Here is a 17438-nt window from a genome sequence, read left to right as displayed (position 1 = left end):
TCACCAGCAAAGCACCCCCACACCATAAAACCTCCTCTTCCATGCTTTACGGTGGGAAATACACATGCGGAGATCATCCGTTCACCCATACCACGTCTCACAATGCCACGGCGGTTGGATCCAAAAATCTCCAATTTGGACTCCAGACCAAAGGACAGATTTCCACCAGTCTAATGTCCATTGCTCGTGTTTCTTGGCCCAAGCAAGTCTCTACTTCTTATTGGTGTCCTTTAGTAGTGGTTTCTTTGCAGCAAGTCGACCATGAAGGCCTGATTCACACAGTCTCCTCTGAACAGTTGATGTTGAGATGTGTCTGTTACTTGAACTCTGTGAAGCATTTATTTGGGCTGCAATTTCTGAGGCTGGTAACTCTAATGAACTTCTCCTCTGCAGCAGAGGTAACTCTGGATCTTCCATTTCTGTGGCGGTCCTCATGAGAGCCAGTTTCATCATTGCACTTGATGGTTTTTATGACTGCACTTGAAGAAACGTTCAAAGTTATTGAACTGTTCCGTATTGACTGACCTTCATGTCTTAAAGTAATGATGGACTGTTGTTTCTCTTTGCTTATTTGAGCTGTTCTTGCCATAATATGGACTTGGTCTTTTACCAAATAGGGATATCTTCTGTATACCACTCCTACCTTGTCACAACACAACAGATTGGCTCAAATTCCACAAATTAACTTTTAAGAAGGCACACCTGTTAATTGAAATGCATTCCAGGTGACTACCTCATGAAGCTGGTTAAGAGAATGCCAAGAGTGTGCAAAGCTGTCATCAAGGCAAAGGGTGGCTATTTGAAGAATCTCAAATTTAAAATATATTTTGATTTGTTTAACACTTTTTTGGTTACTATATGATTCCATATGTGTTATTTCATAGTTTTGATGTCTTCACTATTATTCTACAATGTAAAAAATAGTAAAAATAAAGAAAAACCCTTGAATGAGTAGGTGTGTCCAAAGTTTTGACTGGTAGTGTCATGCACCCTTCCAAGAGCCCTTTCATTCACAACATTGGTTAACTATTTACATTGAAAGTGAGAAAATAAAAATATGATATGATAAAAATGCAAAGAAGGCATTTATCAATATTAATAAAAAAATAAGGTTATCACATATTAATGACATTCCAGTGGTACTATGGAGCAATAAGATTGTGTTTAACACTTGTCTATTTAGAGAATTGCAACACATTCTTAGCCAGGTGATATCAATTTTTTTATACTCATGCTTTGTTTAACAACTAAGCTGCAGGTCTGGGAGACTGTGTTCCTTGTGGCCTCATCACAGCAGATAAAAAGCCTTATTCATTAGCATCAGTGTATTGTGGGATTCCTGAAATAAAAATGTAAAATGTTGTGCTTTGCTGCCCTCTTATGAACTTTATGAGAACTTCTCTCAAAAATGTATGGAGAGGTGCACTAAGACCCAGTCGTCACTAGTTAACACCGCCACAAAGTCATAATTATAGCTAAACCCCCGTCTATTTCTACAATTTAGATTCTTCAAATCAGATTTGAAACCTAACCCTAACTTTAAATGAAGACCAAAAAAACTAATGTTTGTTTGAATTTTTTTAAACGATACAGACAATTTTGACTTTGTGGCTGTCTTATCTAGTTGAAACCCTCGGACCCAGGATGATTTGACTGCAGTCTACCTATCAAACATGGCTGACCAAAACAAAACATCAGCTGAAGTCGAATTCGGCAATGAATTACTAAGGTAAGTGTACAGTTTGAACGCCGTGTTTTTTAATAGTCACTGGGTGAATCGTTTTTACATAATAGTTTTTGTTAAATAAGCTAGCTAATTTCGTACAGTTTTGTTGTGAAATTCGAACTGTTTACATATACACGTGTTAGCAGCTAGCTAGTTAACCCTCGTAGACGTTAACTGCTACGGACAACGCTAGCTATGGAACCTGAATATGTGGTCGTCCTGTGTGTCAGCGGTCGAATATTTTAATGGATGTCTAACCGAATTAACTAAATGGAAGAGCGGCATTTTCTGGGGGTGATTTCTTACCATATATAGTGAGTAAGACATGTAGCCAGTGCTGACACCAATTGTAGACAGTCAGTCCCTGCAACTTATTGTGCTTCTGATTCAATCACAGCCCATCTGAGCTGTTCGAAGCCCGCACGCGCAGCCACAAGATCCCGGTGCGCGGGCAGAAGGATTTCATTCCCACTGGGTCGGATCGCCAAAGGGATAGGCTTCAGCAGAGTTTGGACGAGCACTGGAATCTAGTATCTGAGGATCGAGTGGAGAGGCTGTGAGTAATGGATGGATGGAGGAACCAAGGACGACTAGACTAGAGTGACCGCTACTAGTAGAATTAGATACTGTATGTGCCATCAACTTTATATATTGTTGGTAGATGATTAGACATAGTCCATATGTATTTGCAGCTTAATATACATGTAAATTCATTGGTATTACTGTGCTTTACAGCTGGTGGCTTGACTCACTCCTTTGTTTTTGTGCCAAGGGGGAACCTGGTGAAGGCTGTGTGGATTCCCAGTGACAGGATAGTGGAGCTGCAGTCACCAGCGGTGAGTAATGGTCCATCAGAGAGAGAGAGGGATTTTGCCATGACAAACTCTCTGCCTCTGCTGATGTCTATTCGAACTCACCTAGAGCTCACCTCTCATTAACATTTAGTATAGGCTAATGTCTGAAGATTTCACATGAAAACTGACATTACATTACTTCTCTGTTCTGCTGTAGGGGAAGTTTTGGCAGACAATGGGGTTTTCTGCCCATGGTAAGCAATGTCTACATCCAGAAGAGGCTCTCTATCTAATGGAGTGTGTAAGTGCATGGGCTCTGCGTTGCCAATAAACATGTTAATCAGGGAGTTGTTACCAGCTCACACCATTCAGGTTATAATTATCCCTAGCCGGAATGTTGTTAACCTAATAAAGATATTTCCATTAGTTTGATATGTGGATCCAAATAAGACTAACACAGTTTATGTAATTCAGACAATCATGTATTTATCTTATAATTGTGATCCCTTGTGATCCTCATAATGAATAGGGGAACCTGCAAGTGTTCTACCAAGACCTGCCACTGTCCATCCAAGAGGGCTATGAGAGATTTCTATACTCAAAGACAATGAGTATACAACATTACCAGGTATGAGAAAATACAATATAATAACATTTAAGCAGGTATAAACAATGTATCACAGAGCGTAAAGATCCTAAATCATAAACGTATGATTTGACCTAACGTGATGATTTTATTTCCTCTAAAGGTTTTTGGCCATTTGAAGCGACTTGGCTATGTGGTGAACAGATTTGATCCCAGGTAATTGTCTCCCGCACGGGCATGGACTAGTCTAGATTCTAAGGCCTTCCCTTTAACTGGAACCTTTTCCTTAGTTGCATGCAAGCGACTGTATTTATGATCTGAGGATTGGTGTTGTTCCCTGTAGTTCTGTGCCATCGCAGTATGAGAGGCAGTTGAACCTGCCCCAGTCCCGAGACAGATCAGGAAGACTTTCGAAGAGGAAACACAGCCACAGCCCCACCTCCAGGTGAGTGAGCAGACACAGACACACCCAGTTTATATTTAGACATGGTTTAATCACTCAGTCAACCCACACACCTCAATGTGATTACTGTCCAATGTGAAACCATGCCTTTCTGACTCTTCTACTGCGCTCCAGGCACACAGGAACACAGGAGGGCCCCACTTCTAAGAGAATGGAGGAGGAGTTAGACTGCAACAGAGAGGAAGAGGACAAGAATCCTGACCCTCTTACAGCCCCAGACATTGATGAAATCCAGACAGCATCACACATTGACCCCACCACCTCAACCGAGGGTGGCCAGGGCAGGAGCTGGTGGTCAAAGGAAGGCTCCCCAGACCCTGAGCTGCCAGGTCAGCTCCAGAGCTCTGGCTCCCCACGCTGGGACTTCAGCTCCATCCCCTTCCCAGACCTGGGCTCCAGACGCTGGCTCCCCAGCAGCCTGACCTCCCCAGACCCCTGCCTGCTGCCCGGGGCTGTGGGGTCAGTGGGGGCTTGCGATGTGGTCCCCTGGCTGCAGAGGCTCAACCTGCGGGAGGTGAGGATGTCCCGGCGGGAGAGGGAGCGGGACAGGGACCGGTACCGGCGGGACGTCAACCAGGACAGAGAGGTACGACGTTGCAGGAACTGGGCAGAGTACCGGGAGCTGCAGGAGAGAAGGATTCAACAGAGCCGCAGAGATAGGCCGGCACACCTGTGGGAGGGGCCGGTCACACCCCTACATGACCCTGCACAGGTCTCTTCAACTGGTAAGACTAATCTGGAGCTCATTGCTCAAGTTCATATAAATTCCCATATCTGTTTACTCTCTGTGATTCATCGTTACATTAACTCATTATCCCATGTGGTTTACCGAAGTTTAATTACATTGTTCATAAGCAGTATCATGAATGGTTAAAGGTCTAAATGGTTTTTACGTTTCTTCCTTCTTGGACGCAGGTGAGCTGCTGGATAAAATCAATGTGATCAAATCCACACGGCTGCTGGAGGGAGCATCCAGGTATTCCTCTCTTTAGGATCTTATCTAGAAACCATCATTTAATTTAGTAGGAATTATTTTCTAGGCTTTTCTGAGTGTTCCATCCCGGTTTGAAACATATACTAAAAATTGGGAAATCAATCAATCTGCCATCATTAACACAATGTAAAAATCTAATGATTTATTCTTGAAATATTAAAATAGCAAGGGTGACCGGAAAAACAAATTGATACAATTTCAGGCCAAGTGGCAAACAATAATACAGGCACTAGGGATGGGGGTGTGAGCATGCGGGTCTGGGCAGATGAGATGTAGTCATTGTTTGTGTGGGTCTGTAAATTGTTGTTTGTATATGGAGTGAAAAAATAAATAAGATGAGGGAAACTCTATACTGTGGGTTTGTTGAATATGATTAATATTGTCTTAGGATGACATGTACAATATGACGTAGTGGTGCCTGCCTTGTGTTTTGACATTGGGCCTTGTCCTCTCAGTTTGAAAGGTTCAGAGGAGTGGAGGATCTGTTTCAACATTTACCAACCCGACACGGTCGCTGAATTCAAGAAGAGCACTCCCGGAAAACCCTATTCTCGCATGTGTGTGTGCAGGTAAACATCCCAAAACTGGCGGGGGTGTGTTTGCATACTTTATAATCAGTAAAAAAAAAATACATTAAAAAAAAGATATAATACCATTTTCAAAAGAGATAACACAACTGCCATCGAAAGTAATCCTAAATGTATTATTATCAAATGCTACTGCACAACGAATAATGTCTGCTGTCTTCTACCAGTTTCGATGGTCCAGTGCCTGACTTGTGGACAATGAAATTGCTGGCTTTCCAGAGTGGGGACATCCCGGTCACCTATGCAGTGGTGGACCACGGGGACATCTCCTTCTACTCCTTCAAGGACTTCCAGATACCCACAGACGTGTCCTTCTGAGGGTCTGACCACAGCAACCAGTCACACAGCCCTGGTTTAACAACTGTACCCTGCCAAGACTGACTGGGGTGGATCTGAAACTCTGCAACTGGAACTAATGCCAAAGAAATGAACAAAACTGAATTGTCTGAGTGAATTGATGAACTGCAGTCCTCACACTGCTTGATGCTGTAGTATGCCTTCCTCCTGTGTTGCAGACTTCTTTTAGTGGCATATGGTAGCTTAGTGGTTAAGAGCGTTGTGCCAGTAACCGAAAAGTCGCTGGTTCTAATCCCCAAGCCGACTAGGTGAAAAATCTGTCGATGTGCCCTTGAGCAAGGCACTTAACCCTAAGTAAGTCCTGTAAGTCGCTCTGGATAAGAGCGTCTGCTAAATGACTAAAATGTAAATGTAAATATGATCGTCTGCATCTGATTGAAGGTAACCTACATAGTCACCATGTCTCATACCAAGCATGGTTTTGTAAAGCCTCTGAAGATTTTGAACCGAATTGACCCGGTTTTCTTCTGCCTTTATCTCATCACCACCATTTGGTTTCCTGGTATTCATATACTGTGTCAGGAGTGGCTTCACTAGGTATGCACTTAGTATAGATACGGTATGTGTAGATTATTCGTATAGCTCAGCCCTTTGTTTTTGTCTGCTATCTGCCCATGTTTGAGATGTATCGAGTCAGCTTTACTGACTGGCCTTTTGTTGTTGTAACCTCACATTTAAGTTACCTGACTCCTGTTCTCTTGTTTTTGTTTCAAATTGCTTGTAAATGAGGGTCTGTATCTGTAGAGTTTATCTTCACTTTATGACTTTGTGGTTGAGTTATTGTGGCATCGTTCTCATTGGTTTACTGTCCTTCCTTACAAAACCAATCCCCCAAAACCCAAGTGTTGCCTACCATACACTTCTGCCCATTACATAAAGAAAATAACCTTTATTCTACTTTTATGACATTCTGTCTGCAATCTATGGGTCTAGTAAGCCTCTGTAATAATGTTTTCTTTCCATTTCCTTTGGGTGGTGTAATCTGAAAATGTAAAGCACATACTCTTCTCTCTTTATATCAGTCCACAAACTCAGTGGTGGTAAAACATTGAGTTGAGATTACTGACCACAACCTGCTCCTCTCAGCTCTAGCTTACCAGCAAACCCTGTCCATCTGTGACGTGCAGTACAATAATAAACTGGATCTCCACCCTTCAGGATCACATTGTCTCTAAGTCAATAGGTTAGGAGGTGCATCAAACTGCAGATTTGATCCATAATAGAAGGGTCATTCCATGAAGAGTGCCTTTTGCATCCTTTTCATATTTTAAGTAGAAATTGTTCACCAATATTGCATTTTATAAGCATGTTATATTAAATGAAGTGCCCTTTATTATAGACCACATGGAGAATTCAATTAATATGAATAAAGGCTTGCTAAAGTGCCAAAATTCAGCATCAACCCTGTGCCACTTCTAGAAAGATTTTTAACCCACTTAATCCCAAAATGTCTCCCAAGTTTCACCATCATTGTAAAGTCCTAGTTATTTTGTTGCTTTGATAAAGTCATTTCTGAAGATGATTATTTCATTTGATTAGTGATTTATTTATTTAAATATGTCCCTCATTTTAAGGTCAACCCTGTTATGTGAACTGAACTCTCATTTTAATATGGTGAAACTATTCCTTTTAAAATATTTTTCTAAAGAAACATTGAACATCTAATAGTCAAATCATAGAGTAAAAGCAGGTGAGCTGGTTCTACAATTTTTGTTGTTGTTGCAATATTCTGGTGTTTTGTGGTGAGAAAATGAGCGGGTCGAGCATAACACGTCAACCCTGTTACCCATAAACAGGCTAGACGATTTTTTACAATTTCATTTTTGTGAAGCTTGCATTTAATTGCTACTCCCACAATGGGATTTATGGCTGAATATAAGAAGACATATTAAACACTGTTACTTTATTTGGCACTTAATAGGCACTTACTATAGTAATTAATTTATTTAACCTCTTGAGATGGGAAAACATGTTATGAAGTTGAACATGTGCTCTTTATGACAGAAGGTTTTGGCTTGAACACTGTACCTTTGACAATGGCCCTGAGAAAAGTCAACTAGCCTTTTGATTGGGCCACACTCACATCATATTCTCATTCGCATATAAAACACAGCCCTCCCACTTGGACACCATTCTGCTGGACCTGTGAGCCTAAACATACAGCAATGAGCACTCTGTGGCTTCTGTGTTCACTCGCTCTGATGGGTGAGTTCTCATTTTTGATTTCTCTCAGCTCCTCTCTTTCTCCTTGTTTGTCGTTGGCTTCTAAGAGAATAAGAAATTTTTTGGCACTTTATTGAAAATTGAACTTGTGTATGAGTCCCATATTCTACCACATGTATGTATAACCCATCCACTGTGCCACTGTTTATCAGTTGTGATCCATGTCTTCTGTAATCTAAGGTGTAGGGTCTGTTCTCCTTAGCAGGTGGTGTCTCCACTATGGAGGACTGTTCCTACCGGCGTCTTCAGGATCACCTGGGTCTGTCACAGAAAAATGAGATTACAACAGGTCTGCGGCCTGTGGTGCACTGGACCAATTCTACACAAGTTATGGTGGACATGATTCTGTTTGGTATTATGGATTTGGTAAGCCTTTTATAAGTCTTAACCCTTGGGCAACATTTTGTTGGGTGAGCTCTGCCCCCCTGCATATGATAAATACAATTACAACACATCACAATGACCGTGTTCCAGGCTGACTACATTACAGACACGTGCCAGGTCTCACAACGCCCGGATAGGCGTTTAACATATCAGCTACACACATTTACATGTACATTTTTGTCATTTAGCAGACGCTCTTATCCAGAGCGACTTACAGTTTTTTTAATTTATTTTTTATACTGGCCCCCCCATGGGAATCGAACCCACAACCCTGGCGTTGCAAACGCCATGCTCTATCAACTGAGCTACATCCCTGCCGGCCATTCCCTCCCCTACCCTGGACGACGCTGGGCCAATTGTGCGCCGCCCATGAGTCTCCCGGTCGTGGCCGGCTGCGACAGAGCCTGGATTCGAACCAGGATCTCTAGTGGCACAGTTAGCACTGCGATGCAGTGCCTTAGACCACTGCGCCACTCAGGAGCTCACATCATATGATAGCAATCCAAATCAAATCAAAGTTTATTGGTCGCGTACACAGATGTGCAGTAAGTCGCTCTGGATAAGAGCGTCTGCTAAATGACGTAAATTTATATGTAATGTGCAGGTGTTTTACAGTATGTTTGTAGCTCCAACAGTGCAGTAGAATGTCTCAAATACAATGCAAATACACAAATAATCAAAAGTACAAAATAAATCAAGAAATGACAACGGATCCAATTAACAATTCAGAGTAGATACAATGCTATGAAAAAGTATTTGCCCCCTTTCTAATTTTCTCTACTTTTGCATATTTGTGATACTGAATGTTATCAGATCTTCAACCAAAACCGAATATTAGATAAAGGGAACATAAGTGGACAAATAACACAACAATTACATATTTATTTCATAAACAAAGTTATGCAACACCCAATTCCCCTGTGTGAAAAAGTAATTGCCCCCTTACACTCAATAACTGGTTGTGCCACCTTTAGCTGCAATGACTCCAACCAAATGCTTCCTGTAGTTGTTGATCAGTCTCTCACGTTGCTGTGGAGGAATTTTGGCCCACTCTTCCATGCAGAACTGCTTTAACTCAGTGACGTGTGGGTTTTCAAGCATGAACTTCTCATTTCAAGTCCTGCCACAACATCTCAATTGGGATTAGGTCTCGACTTTGACTAGGCCATTCCAAAACTTCAAATTTGTTGCTTTTTAGCAATTTTCATGTAGACTTGATTGTGTGTTTTGGATCATTGTCTTGCTGCATTACCCAGCTGCGCTTCAGCTTCAGCTCACAGACGGATGGTCTGACACTCTCCTGTAGAATTCTCTGATACAGAGCAGAATTCATGGTTCCTTCTATTAAGGCAAGTCGTCCAGGTCCTGAGGCAGCAAAGCATCCCCAAACCATTACACCACCACCACCATGCTTGACCTTTGGTATGATGTTCTTACTGTGGAATGCAGAGTCTGGTTTTCGCCAGGCATTACTGGAACCATGTTAAGTTAATACTTGCTTTGAACAAATATTGCATACAAATATATAGCAAAAAAGCATTGTATTTTACTACCTTTAGTACTGCAATGTTGCCCTGGGGGTACAAAAGATTATGATTGGATTATCATTTGTAAGCCCCAAACCTCACAAAACAAGACATCATTTTCTGGGGGGATGAAAACTAAAAAGGCATGCAGTATAGGGTACTGTAGTGTTTATAGCTTAATGTGGTTATTTCAACTATGTCAGCAGTTTGTTATGAAGTGTGCAAGTGGATTTATGTTAGTAAATATGCATGGTGTACACACACTTAGAAAGAAAGTGCTATCTAGAACCTAAAAGGGTTATTCGGCTGTCCCCACAGGAGAACCCTTTGAAGAACCCTTTTTGGTTCCAGGTCAAACCATTTCCACAGAGGGTTCTACCTGGAACCCAAAAGGGTTCTCCTATGGGGACAGCCGAATAACCCTTTTTTCTAAGAGTGTATGTACTACTACCGCCACATACAGGTAACTGCCAAAACAATGGAAACGCTTGAGTAAATGAGGGATACAAAGTATATTGAAAACAGGTGTGGTTCCTGAGTTAATTAAGCAATTAACATCCCATCATGCTTAGTGTCATGTATAAAAATACTGGGCAGGCCATTATTTTGGCTACCATGGCAATGCCCCCATCCACTGGGCACAAGTGGTCACTGAATGTTTTGAGATGCATGAAAATTATGTAAACCATATGCCATGCCAAGCCGTCTGTCACCAGATCAACCCAATTGAACACTTATGTGAGATTCTGGAGTGGTGCCTGAGGCAGCATTTTACACCACCATCAACAAGACACCAAATGATGTCGCATCCCTCCAATAGAGTTCCAGACACTCGTACAATCAATTCCAAGGTGCATTTAAGCTGTTCTGGCTCGTGGTGGCCCAAAGCCCTGTTAAGACCCTTTGTTGGTGTTTCCTTTATTTTGGCAGTTACCTGTACATCAATTGAATTTATTCATTTCTGATTGTCTGCAGAACGAGAAGTCCTCAACTTTCACCAGCTATGTCTTAATCTCAACAGTAAGTACAGATGCTGTTGATATTTTTTCACTCCTATGTATTTCCCTTACGGTCTGTTGTAATCATAATTGATTTTCATGTACCTTTACTTTCTTAACCCCTGTTATGTACAGGCCTGGGTGAATTACTTCATAGCTTGGGATCCAAAGGAATTTTGTGGAATTAAAAAAATGACTGTTCCAAGAGAAAGGGTCTGGATACCAGATATAAGTATCCAAGAAGAGTGAGTACCATTCATACGTCTCAGCAATATTTTAGCAGTCAACCCATTTTCACTATGGAGTGATATTTTCCCTTTCTGTTTCATTAAAATGTAACACATGAATAGCTTTGTAATTATACTATAACATGAGATAATAATAACAAGTTATCCTTCTCTACTTCATCGTTAGCCTTTATGTACAGTCCATCACAATGAAATACCATTTATCAAAGTGTTTCCACACTTTACGTTTGTATGTTTGACAAGGGGTCAAATAACACTAAACGAAGTGCTCATACCACACAGTGTCACGCCCTGGCTCTGGGGACGCTTGTATGTTGAGCCAGGGTGTGAGTGTTCTTTATGTTGTTCTAGTTTTGTGTTTCTAGGGTATAGTTCTTGTATTGTGTTTCTATGTTGGCCAGAGTGGTTCTCAATCAGAGGCAACGAGTGTCAGCTGTTGCTGGTTGTCTCTGATTGGGAACCATATTTAAACAGTCTGTTTTTCCACAGTGTTTGTGGGATCTTGTTCCTGTTGTAGGTTTGTGGTTTGCACCTTTGGACGTCACGTATCGTTTTTGTTATTTTGTTCGTGTATCAATAATAAAAGCATGTTCGCAAATAACGCTGCGCCTTGGTCCTCTGTATACGACGATCGTGACACACAGTCATTACTACATAACGTAGCATGCCAATAAAACACCTGTCGTTGCTGTACCTTTCATTGATGTCGTCCAACAACGATGAGACAGGGAGGAGGTGAGAGCCCTGGTGGAGTGGTGCAAAGATAATAACCTCTCCCTCAACAAAATGAAGGAGCTGATTGTGGACTACAGGAGACAGCAGAGAGAGAGAGCACGCCCCCATCCACATGGACGGGGCAGCAGTGGAGAAGATCAAAAGCTTAAAGTTCTTCAGCGTGCACATCACTGAGGACCTGAAATGGTCCCTACACACCGACACCGTGGTGAAGGCGCAACAGCGCCCCTTCAACCTCAGGAGGCTGAAGAAATTCAGTTTGTCCCCTAAGACTCTCAAACTTCTACAGATGCACCATCGAGAGCATTCTGTTGGGCTGTATCACAGCCTGGTAAGGCAACTGCACCACCCACAACCGCAGGGCTCTCCAGAGGGTGGTGCGGTCAGCCCAACGCTTCACTGGGGGCACACTGCCTGCCCTCCAGGACATCTATAACACCTGGTGTTACAAGAAGGTCAAGAAGATAATCAAGGACCTCAGCCACCCGAGCCACGACCTGTTCACCCTGCTACCATCTAGCAGGTGGAGACAGTACAGGTGCATCAAAGCTGGGACCGAGAGACTAAAAAACAGCTTCTATCTCCAGGTCATCAGACTGCTGAACAGTTTTCACTAGCCGGCCTCCGCCCGGTACCCAGCCCTGCACCTTTGTCACTGTTACTAGCCGACTACGACAGGGTACTCTACCCTTCACCTTAGAGACTGCTTCCCTAAGTACACAGTCATTGAACACTGGTCACTTTAATGATGTATTGGTCTAAAAAAAATTCTGTGATTAGAAACATAAGATTAACATTCCTGCAACATTATTTTGTTGAAATATAATTTGATCTGAGAAATTAAAGTTCAACTCGTTATATGTAAGTACTGTTATCGACATAGCTCATCCATATAAATACTGCTGTACATACCTTTTTCATGTTCATACGTCTATACACACCAGGTATTTATGATTACGGACTCTGACATTGCCGTTTTCAATAATGCTCAATCTGATGTTTCTTTATTTCTTGTTTATTCTTTGTATTAGTTTTGTCCTGTTAGCTATTTACTGCATTGCTGGCAGCATCTGACATGAAAACAGAACCAATACTGCCTGGTGAGAAAAGCTACAGAGTGCTAGATATAGGGGAAGTAATCAGGGTAGTGATGAAGTCCAGGTGTGCCTAATGATGGTTGCCAGGTGTGCCAAATGATGGGTTGCCAGGACCGGTGGTTAGTAAACCGGCGACGTCGAGCCCCGGAGCGGGGGAGTGGGAGTAGATGTGTCACGTCCGCTAATCTGTGTAAGCGACAAATAAACGTTGATTGGATTATTTGTAGTTGATTGTTAACCATAGAAACCATAATGACATACTGATAAAAAGTGATCATCTTTCAGCTAGCCTTTGTAGGGAACAAACAATGGGCATTGGAGCTGAATATGAGAACCCTATGTCTCTGTGTGTTTAGTGCACTGTTTCAGGGGCAAAATACAAAGCTGCTTTTATGAAAAGTCTGTTTCCACCCATTAAAACTGGTCTGTTTGGTGTCCTTTGAAACCTGATCTCAGTCTGGGATTGGATGCACAACCTTTTTTGCCTTCGCACTGTCCCACTGAACTATACTTCTGAACTTCCTTTACCAATTGCACCATTATATATTTTATATAATGTTGTAACCTTCTAAATCTTTGAATTTTTGGTCCTTCATAGTAACAAGCTCTGATGTTATTCAGAAGTAACAAATATCATTGTCTTCCTTGGTAAAGAAAGTAAAGTCTTACAGTGGCCAAATACTGATACATCTTTGTCTGCACCTTCAGCATCTCTGATACAGGTAGCACCATATTGAGCCCATATGTCCAGGTGCATCATAATTGGTTAGCTCAAGTGATCGACCAGCGCCGGCTGACCACTTCCTGCAAGATGGATCTTTATAGGTTCCCCCTTGACACTCAGAGCTGCAGCGTCACCTTTAAGTCCATGATACACAGAGGTACCCCCCCCCCCAACACACGCACGTCTTTGTAACTTAGCCTCTTTCATCAACTCCTTTTTATCACCCTCTTTTCAGAGTGTTGCAGTAGTACTATACAAATATAGTACTATACAAATATAGTACTATACAAACATGGTACTATACAAATATAGTACTATACAAACATGGTACTATGCAAATATAGTACTATACAAACATGGTACTATACAAATATAGTACTATACAAACATGGTACTATACAAACATGGTACTATACAAATATAGTACTATACAAATATAGTACTATACAAACATGGTACTATACAAATATAGTACTATACAAACATGGTACTATACAAATATAGTACTATACAAACATGGTACTATGCAAATATAGTACTATACAAACATGGTACTATACAAATATAGTACTATACAAACATGGTACTATACAAACATGGTACTATACAAATATAGTACTATACAAATATAGTACTATACAAACATGGTACTATACAAATATAGTACTATACAAACATGGTACTATACAAACATGGTACTATACAAACATGGTACTATACAAACATGGTACTGTACAAATATAGTACTATACAAACATGTAATGTCAACAACATCCATTCTCTTCAGCATCAGAAATCAAATTGCGATCATTCGCCGGCACCACTGCAGTGAACCTAATGACTAGGGAGAGCATGACTACACTGGATGAATGGGATTTCCTGGGCATTGCTATGACTGAGGAAGAGCTAAATTATGGTGGTGAAGAAAAATGGCACCAGCTAACATACAAGGTATTAATGGAGGCAATGAGAGCATGATCTAAAAATGGAATGACTGTTGTTATGTTAGGCCTATTTCATAATTTACAAGAGACTAATACAAACTGAAGGGATCACACCTGTCCCTTTCTTAATTATAATAAGTATTTTTAAGAAGTATTTTTTGTCTATCGTGCATTCTAATTCATATGATCCTTTTCCCCTTCCATACAGATCACCTTACGAAGGAGGCCACTATTATATATAATCAACCTTGTGGTACCAATTGCCTTTTTTCTTGTGTTGGATTTGGCCTCCTTTTTCATCAGTGAGGCCAAAGGCGAAAAGCTAGGCTTCAAAGTGACCATACTCTTGTCTATCTCTGTCCTATTGTTGATTCTCAATGACATCCTGCCCTCCACAGCAAACAGCCTGCCAGTGATAGGTGAGAGGTTACCACATTATAGGTTTACAGCATGGTAAATACAAGACCCCCCCCCCCCCACACACACACATTGTATTCAGCCTTATGTCATTTCAACTATCTTTATTCTGAGTATTTCCCCATAATCTTCAAAGTGTTTTCAATTTATATCATTGACATCTCCCTTTCTCCAGCTCTTTACTGCATCGTAATCTTTGCCCTTACGGGCCTCAGTCTCCTGGAGACCATGCTGGTGAGCTTCCTGATTGATATGGACAGCAGGGTTGATCAGAACATCCAGACCTCTGCTAAGACCTGTGAAGAGACTCAGGAAGAGACTGACTGCCAAAGAGGTGAAATCTCTAGTTCTTTTGTCATTCTCATACGAGATTGATTATGATCCCGGACATTACTGGGGCCATAAGAGGTAGAATATAACACCCCCAACACCATTGACTCGACTCCAGCAACTGCTAGAAAACCTTCCAATTTTCTTCTTAGAGCCTGAGAGAGATGCTGAGAGCAGCCTGGAGAAGGTGGACACCCTTAACAAGAAGGACCTTGATGGAGACTGGCTGAACAACTCCCACCTGCTGCAGCTGATCCTAGAGGAGGTGCAGAATGTACGGCAGGAATGGTTCTCTGTTAATGTGAGATGTGGCAAGAAAAAGCCTGGGTTCTGGGAGAGAGTGGCCAGACGCATTGACCAGGCTTACTTCTGCCTTTATCTCATTACAACCATTTGTTTTCTGATATTCATAAGTTTTATGTGGCTTCACTAATTGTGCACAGTGCACTTACAATATATGAGAATGTTTAGGCTCTTTGTGTTACTTATATGCATAATATCAATACTTACCGGTAAATAATAATGGTAAATTCCATAAAAGTATTCTTTAGAAATAGATGTTTCACTGCAAGCCCTGTAGACCAATGCCTTTAACAGTATACTTTACATAATATTCATTACCTGACTCTTGTTCACTTGGCTACTGCTTCTGTTATTAAGGCTATCGTTCATGTTTGTGATTGAGCTAACTGTAATAAATAAATTACTATTTGCAACATATTCATTAAGTTGTTTCCAGTAGCGGTGCGTGGGTAAAATCACTGGGCAAGTCTAGTAACAAAAAAAAGAAGCCATATAACAACCTATGTGTTGTGATAATTGCTTTGTTTGCTCTATAACCTGTTAGTTCATATGCCTTGTCACCGTGATATATAGGCCTAAGGCTGAGACAATAAGACACTGGCAGAATAAATTCAACCACACCTTTGTTTCATCACAAAACCGGAGAGCAACCTCTGTCCAGTGAAGTCACAAAGTAACGGTCTATGTACACACAGTACACACTTAAATTTTTTGTTGTCCTAGGCTACCTGGCTAAAATGCTTGCTCGCTAGTCTAACTTCCTTTCATCGGCAACGTTAGCTAGTTAACATTAGCCTTTTACATCTAGCTACATATTGAACTTCCATTCTCTCAGGCCAGGGGCACAATGTATGAATTTATGGTTGGATCAGAATAGCCATCATTTTGACCAGACAGCATAAGATAGATCGCCTACACATACAGAGACAGAGGGGTGCTGTTTCGCTCGCTCTGATGCTTTCTCCGGTGAGATACATTCAGCCTCTTGCGAATTGAAGGACAATTATGAAACACAGAGAAACACGAAATACTAATTATTTTATTTATTTTAATTACATTTTTGTCAATTTTGGGGGACATCTATGAATATACACCACTGCTTGTTTCATGTCTTCCCTGGATTAACCTAGCTGGCTAGCATGTAGATTGTAGCAATAGCCTACCTAGGCTAGGTTTACTGCTCTCCCGTCTCTCAAAACAAAGTAATCGCAACAGAAAGTATGAATAAGTGAAATAACTGAGTTCATGACTGCCAGTGTTGACGTTCGAAAAACCTTTAGAAATAACACAAACTGTATCATAATAAAAAAGAACTAGCTAGGAGTAGGAGCGAGACAAACATCAGGGCAGTACATCAGATCTCCTATGCAGAGGCAATCAAGAGAATTGAGAAAGAAAGTGATGCTAATGTTGAAGATATGGTCATGGATGCACCACAGACATTAATGAACATTTGTCAATCATGAGAACCGGACACACTGTGTGATAAAAGGGGATTTTGTAGCGTTCATTGTAACTGTTATAAATTGTAAGGCTCAAGTGTTAAAGAAATCAAAGAAATTGGACATTATTGTGGCTGCGGCAGAAAGGTTTCTGGGCCTGAAAGTATTCACAGTGGAAGCCCTAAGGGGTAATGATGACGGAAGAAGTACTGCCCTTCCAGACTCCTGAGCCTGGTTAAGGGTCAGACTTGACTTTTGTATTTTCTTTTTAGTGTGAATATTTTCATCCAAAACATATTTTTTTTGGGGGGGATATTTTTATTTTCATCCCGCACAGTCAGTGGCAGTATTACACCTTGTCTTGGATGCAGTGGCAATTTTAGCATGTAAATCTTGGTGGGGCAGGTTCCGGGTGGAGACCCGGTCGCCTGGAGAGAAAACAGGCGCCTCACTGCGGTGGAGGTTGGCCTGTTCCTTGTGCCGACGCACGGCCCGCTGGAGAGGAGTGTGCGCAGCATTCCAGATTTCCTCAGCGCGCCGAAACCACTCGTCCACCGCAG

At 41.5% G+C, this 17438-nt stretch overlaps 1 protein-coding gene across 1 annotated transcript; it reads left to right on the top strand.

The window, feature by feature from the left end:
* The first annotated feature begins 1576 nt into the window (after positions 1–1576).
* LOC121551118 (tRNA-splicing endonuclease subunit Sen54) lies at positions 1577–5760 on the top strand. The gene is made up of 11 exons (XM_045217552.1): positions 1577–1729; positions 2124–2282; positions 2499–2562; positions 2738–2821; positions 3050–3148; positions 3270–3322; positions 3450–3551; positions 3684–4294; positions 4485–4545; positions 5019–5132; positions 5318–5760. The coding sequence occupies exons 1-11, from the start codon at positions 1674–1676 to the stop codon at positions 5466–5468; spliced, it is 1554 nt and encodes a 517-aa protein (XP_045073487.1). The 5' UTR covers positions 1577–1673; the 3' UTR covers positions 5469–5760.
* Positions 5761–17438: the final 11678 nt, after the last annotated feature.

This window comes from Coregonus clupeaformis, unplaced genomic scaffold (genome assembly GCF_020615455.1).
Source record: "Coregonus clupeaformis isolate EN_2021a unplaced genomic scaffold, ASM2061545v1 scaf1116, whole genome shotgun sequence".
Taxonomy (NCBI): domain Eukaryota; kingdom Metazoa; phylum Chordata; class Actinopteri; order Salmoniformes; family Salmonidae; genus Coregonus; species Coregonus clupeaformis.
This window is presented reverse-complemented; position numbering and strand designations above follow the sequence as displayed.

Bases quoted from the DNA above. Each gene is read 5' to 3' on its own strand.
- LOC121551118 (XM_045217552.1), top strand. From the start codon at position 1,674: ATGGCTGACCAAAACAAAACATCAGCTGAAGTCGAATTCGGCAATGAA. The intron at 2,283-2,498 runs GTGAGTAATGGA...TTTTGTGCCAAG, and splicing joins GAGGATCGAGTGGAGAGGCT to GGGGAACCTGGTGAAGGCTG. The intron at 2,822-3,049 runs GTAAGTGCATGG...CATAATGAATAG, and splicing joins CTCTCTATCTAATGGAGTGT to GGGAACCTGCAAGTGTTCTA.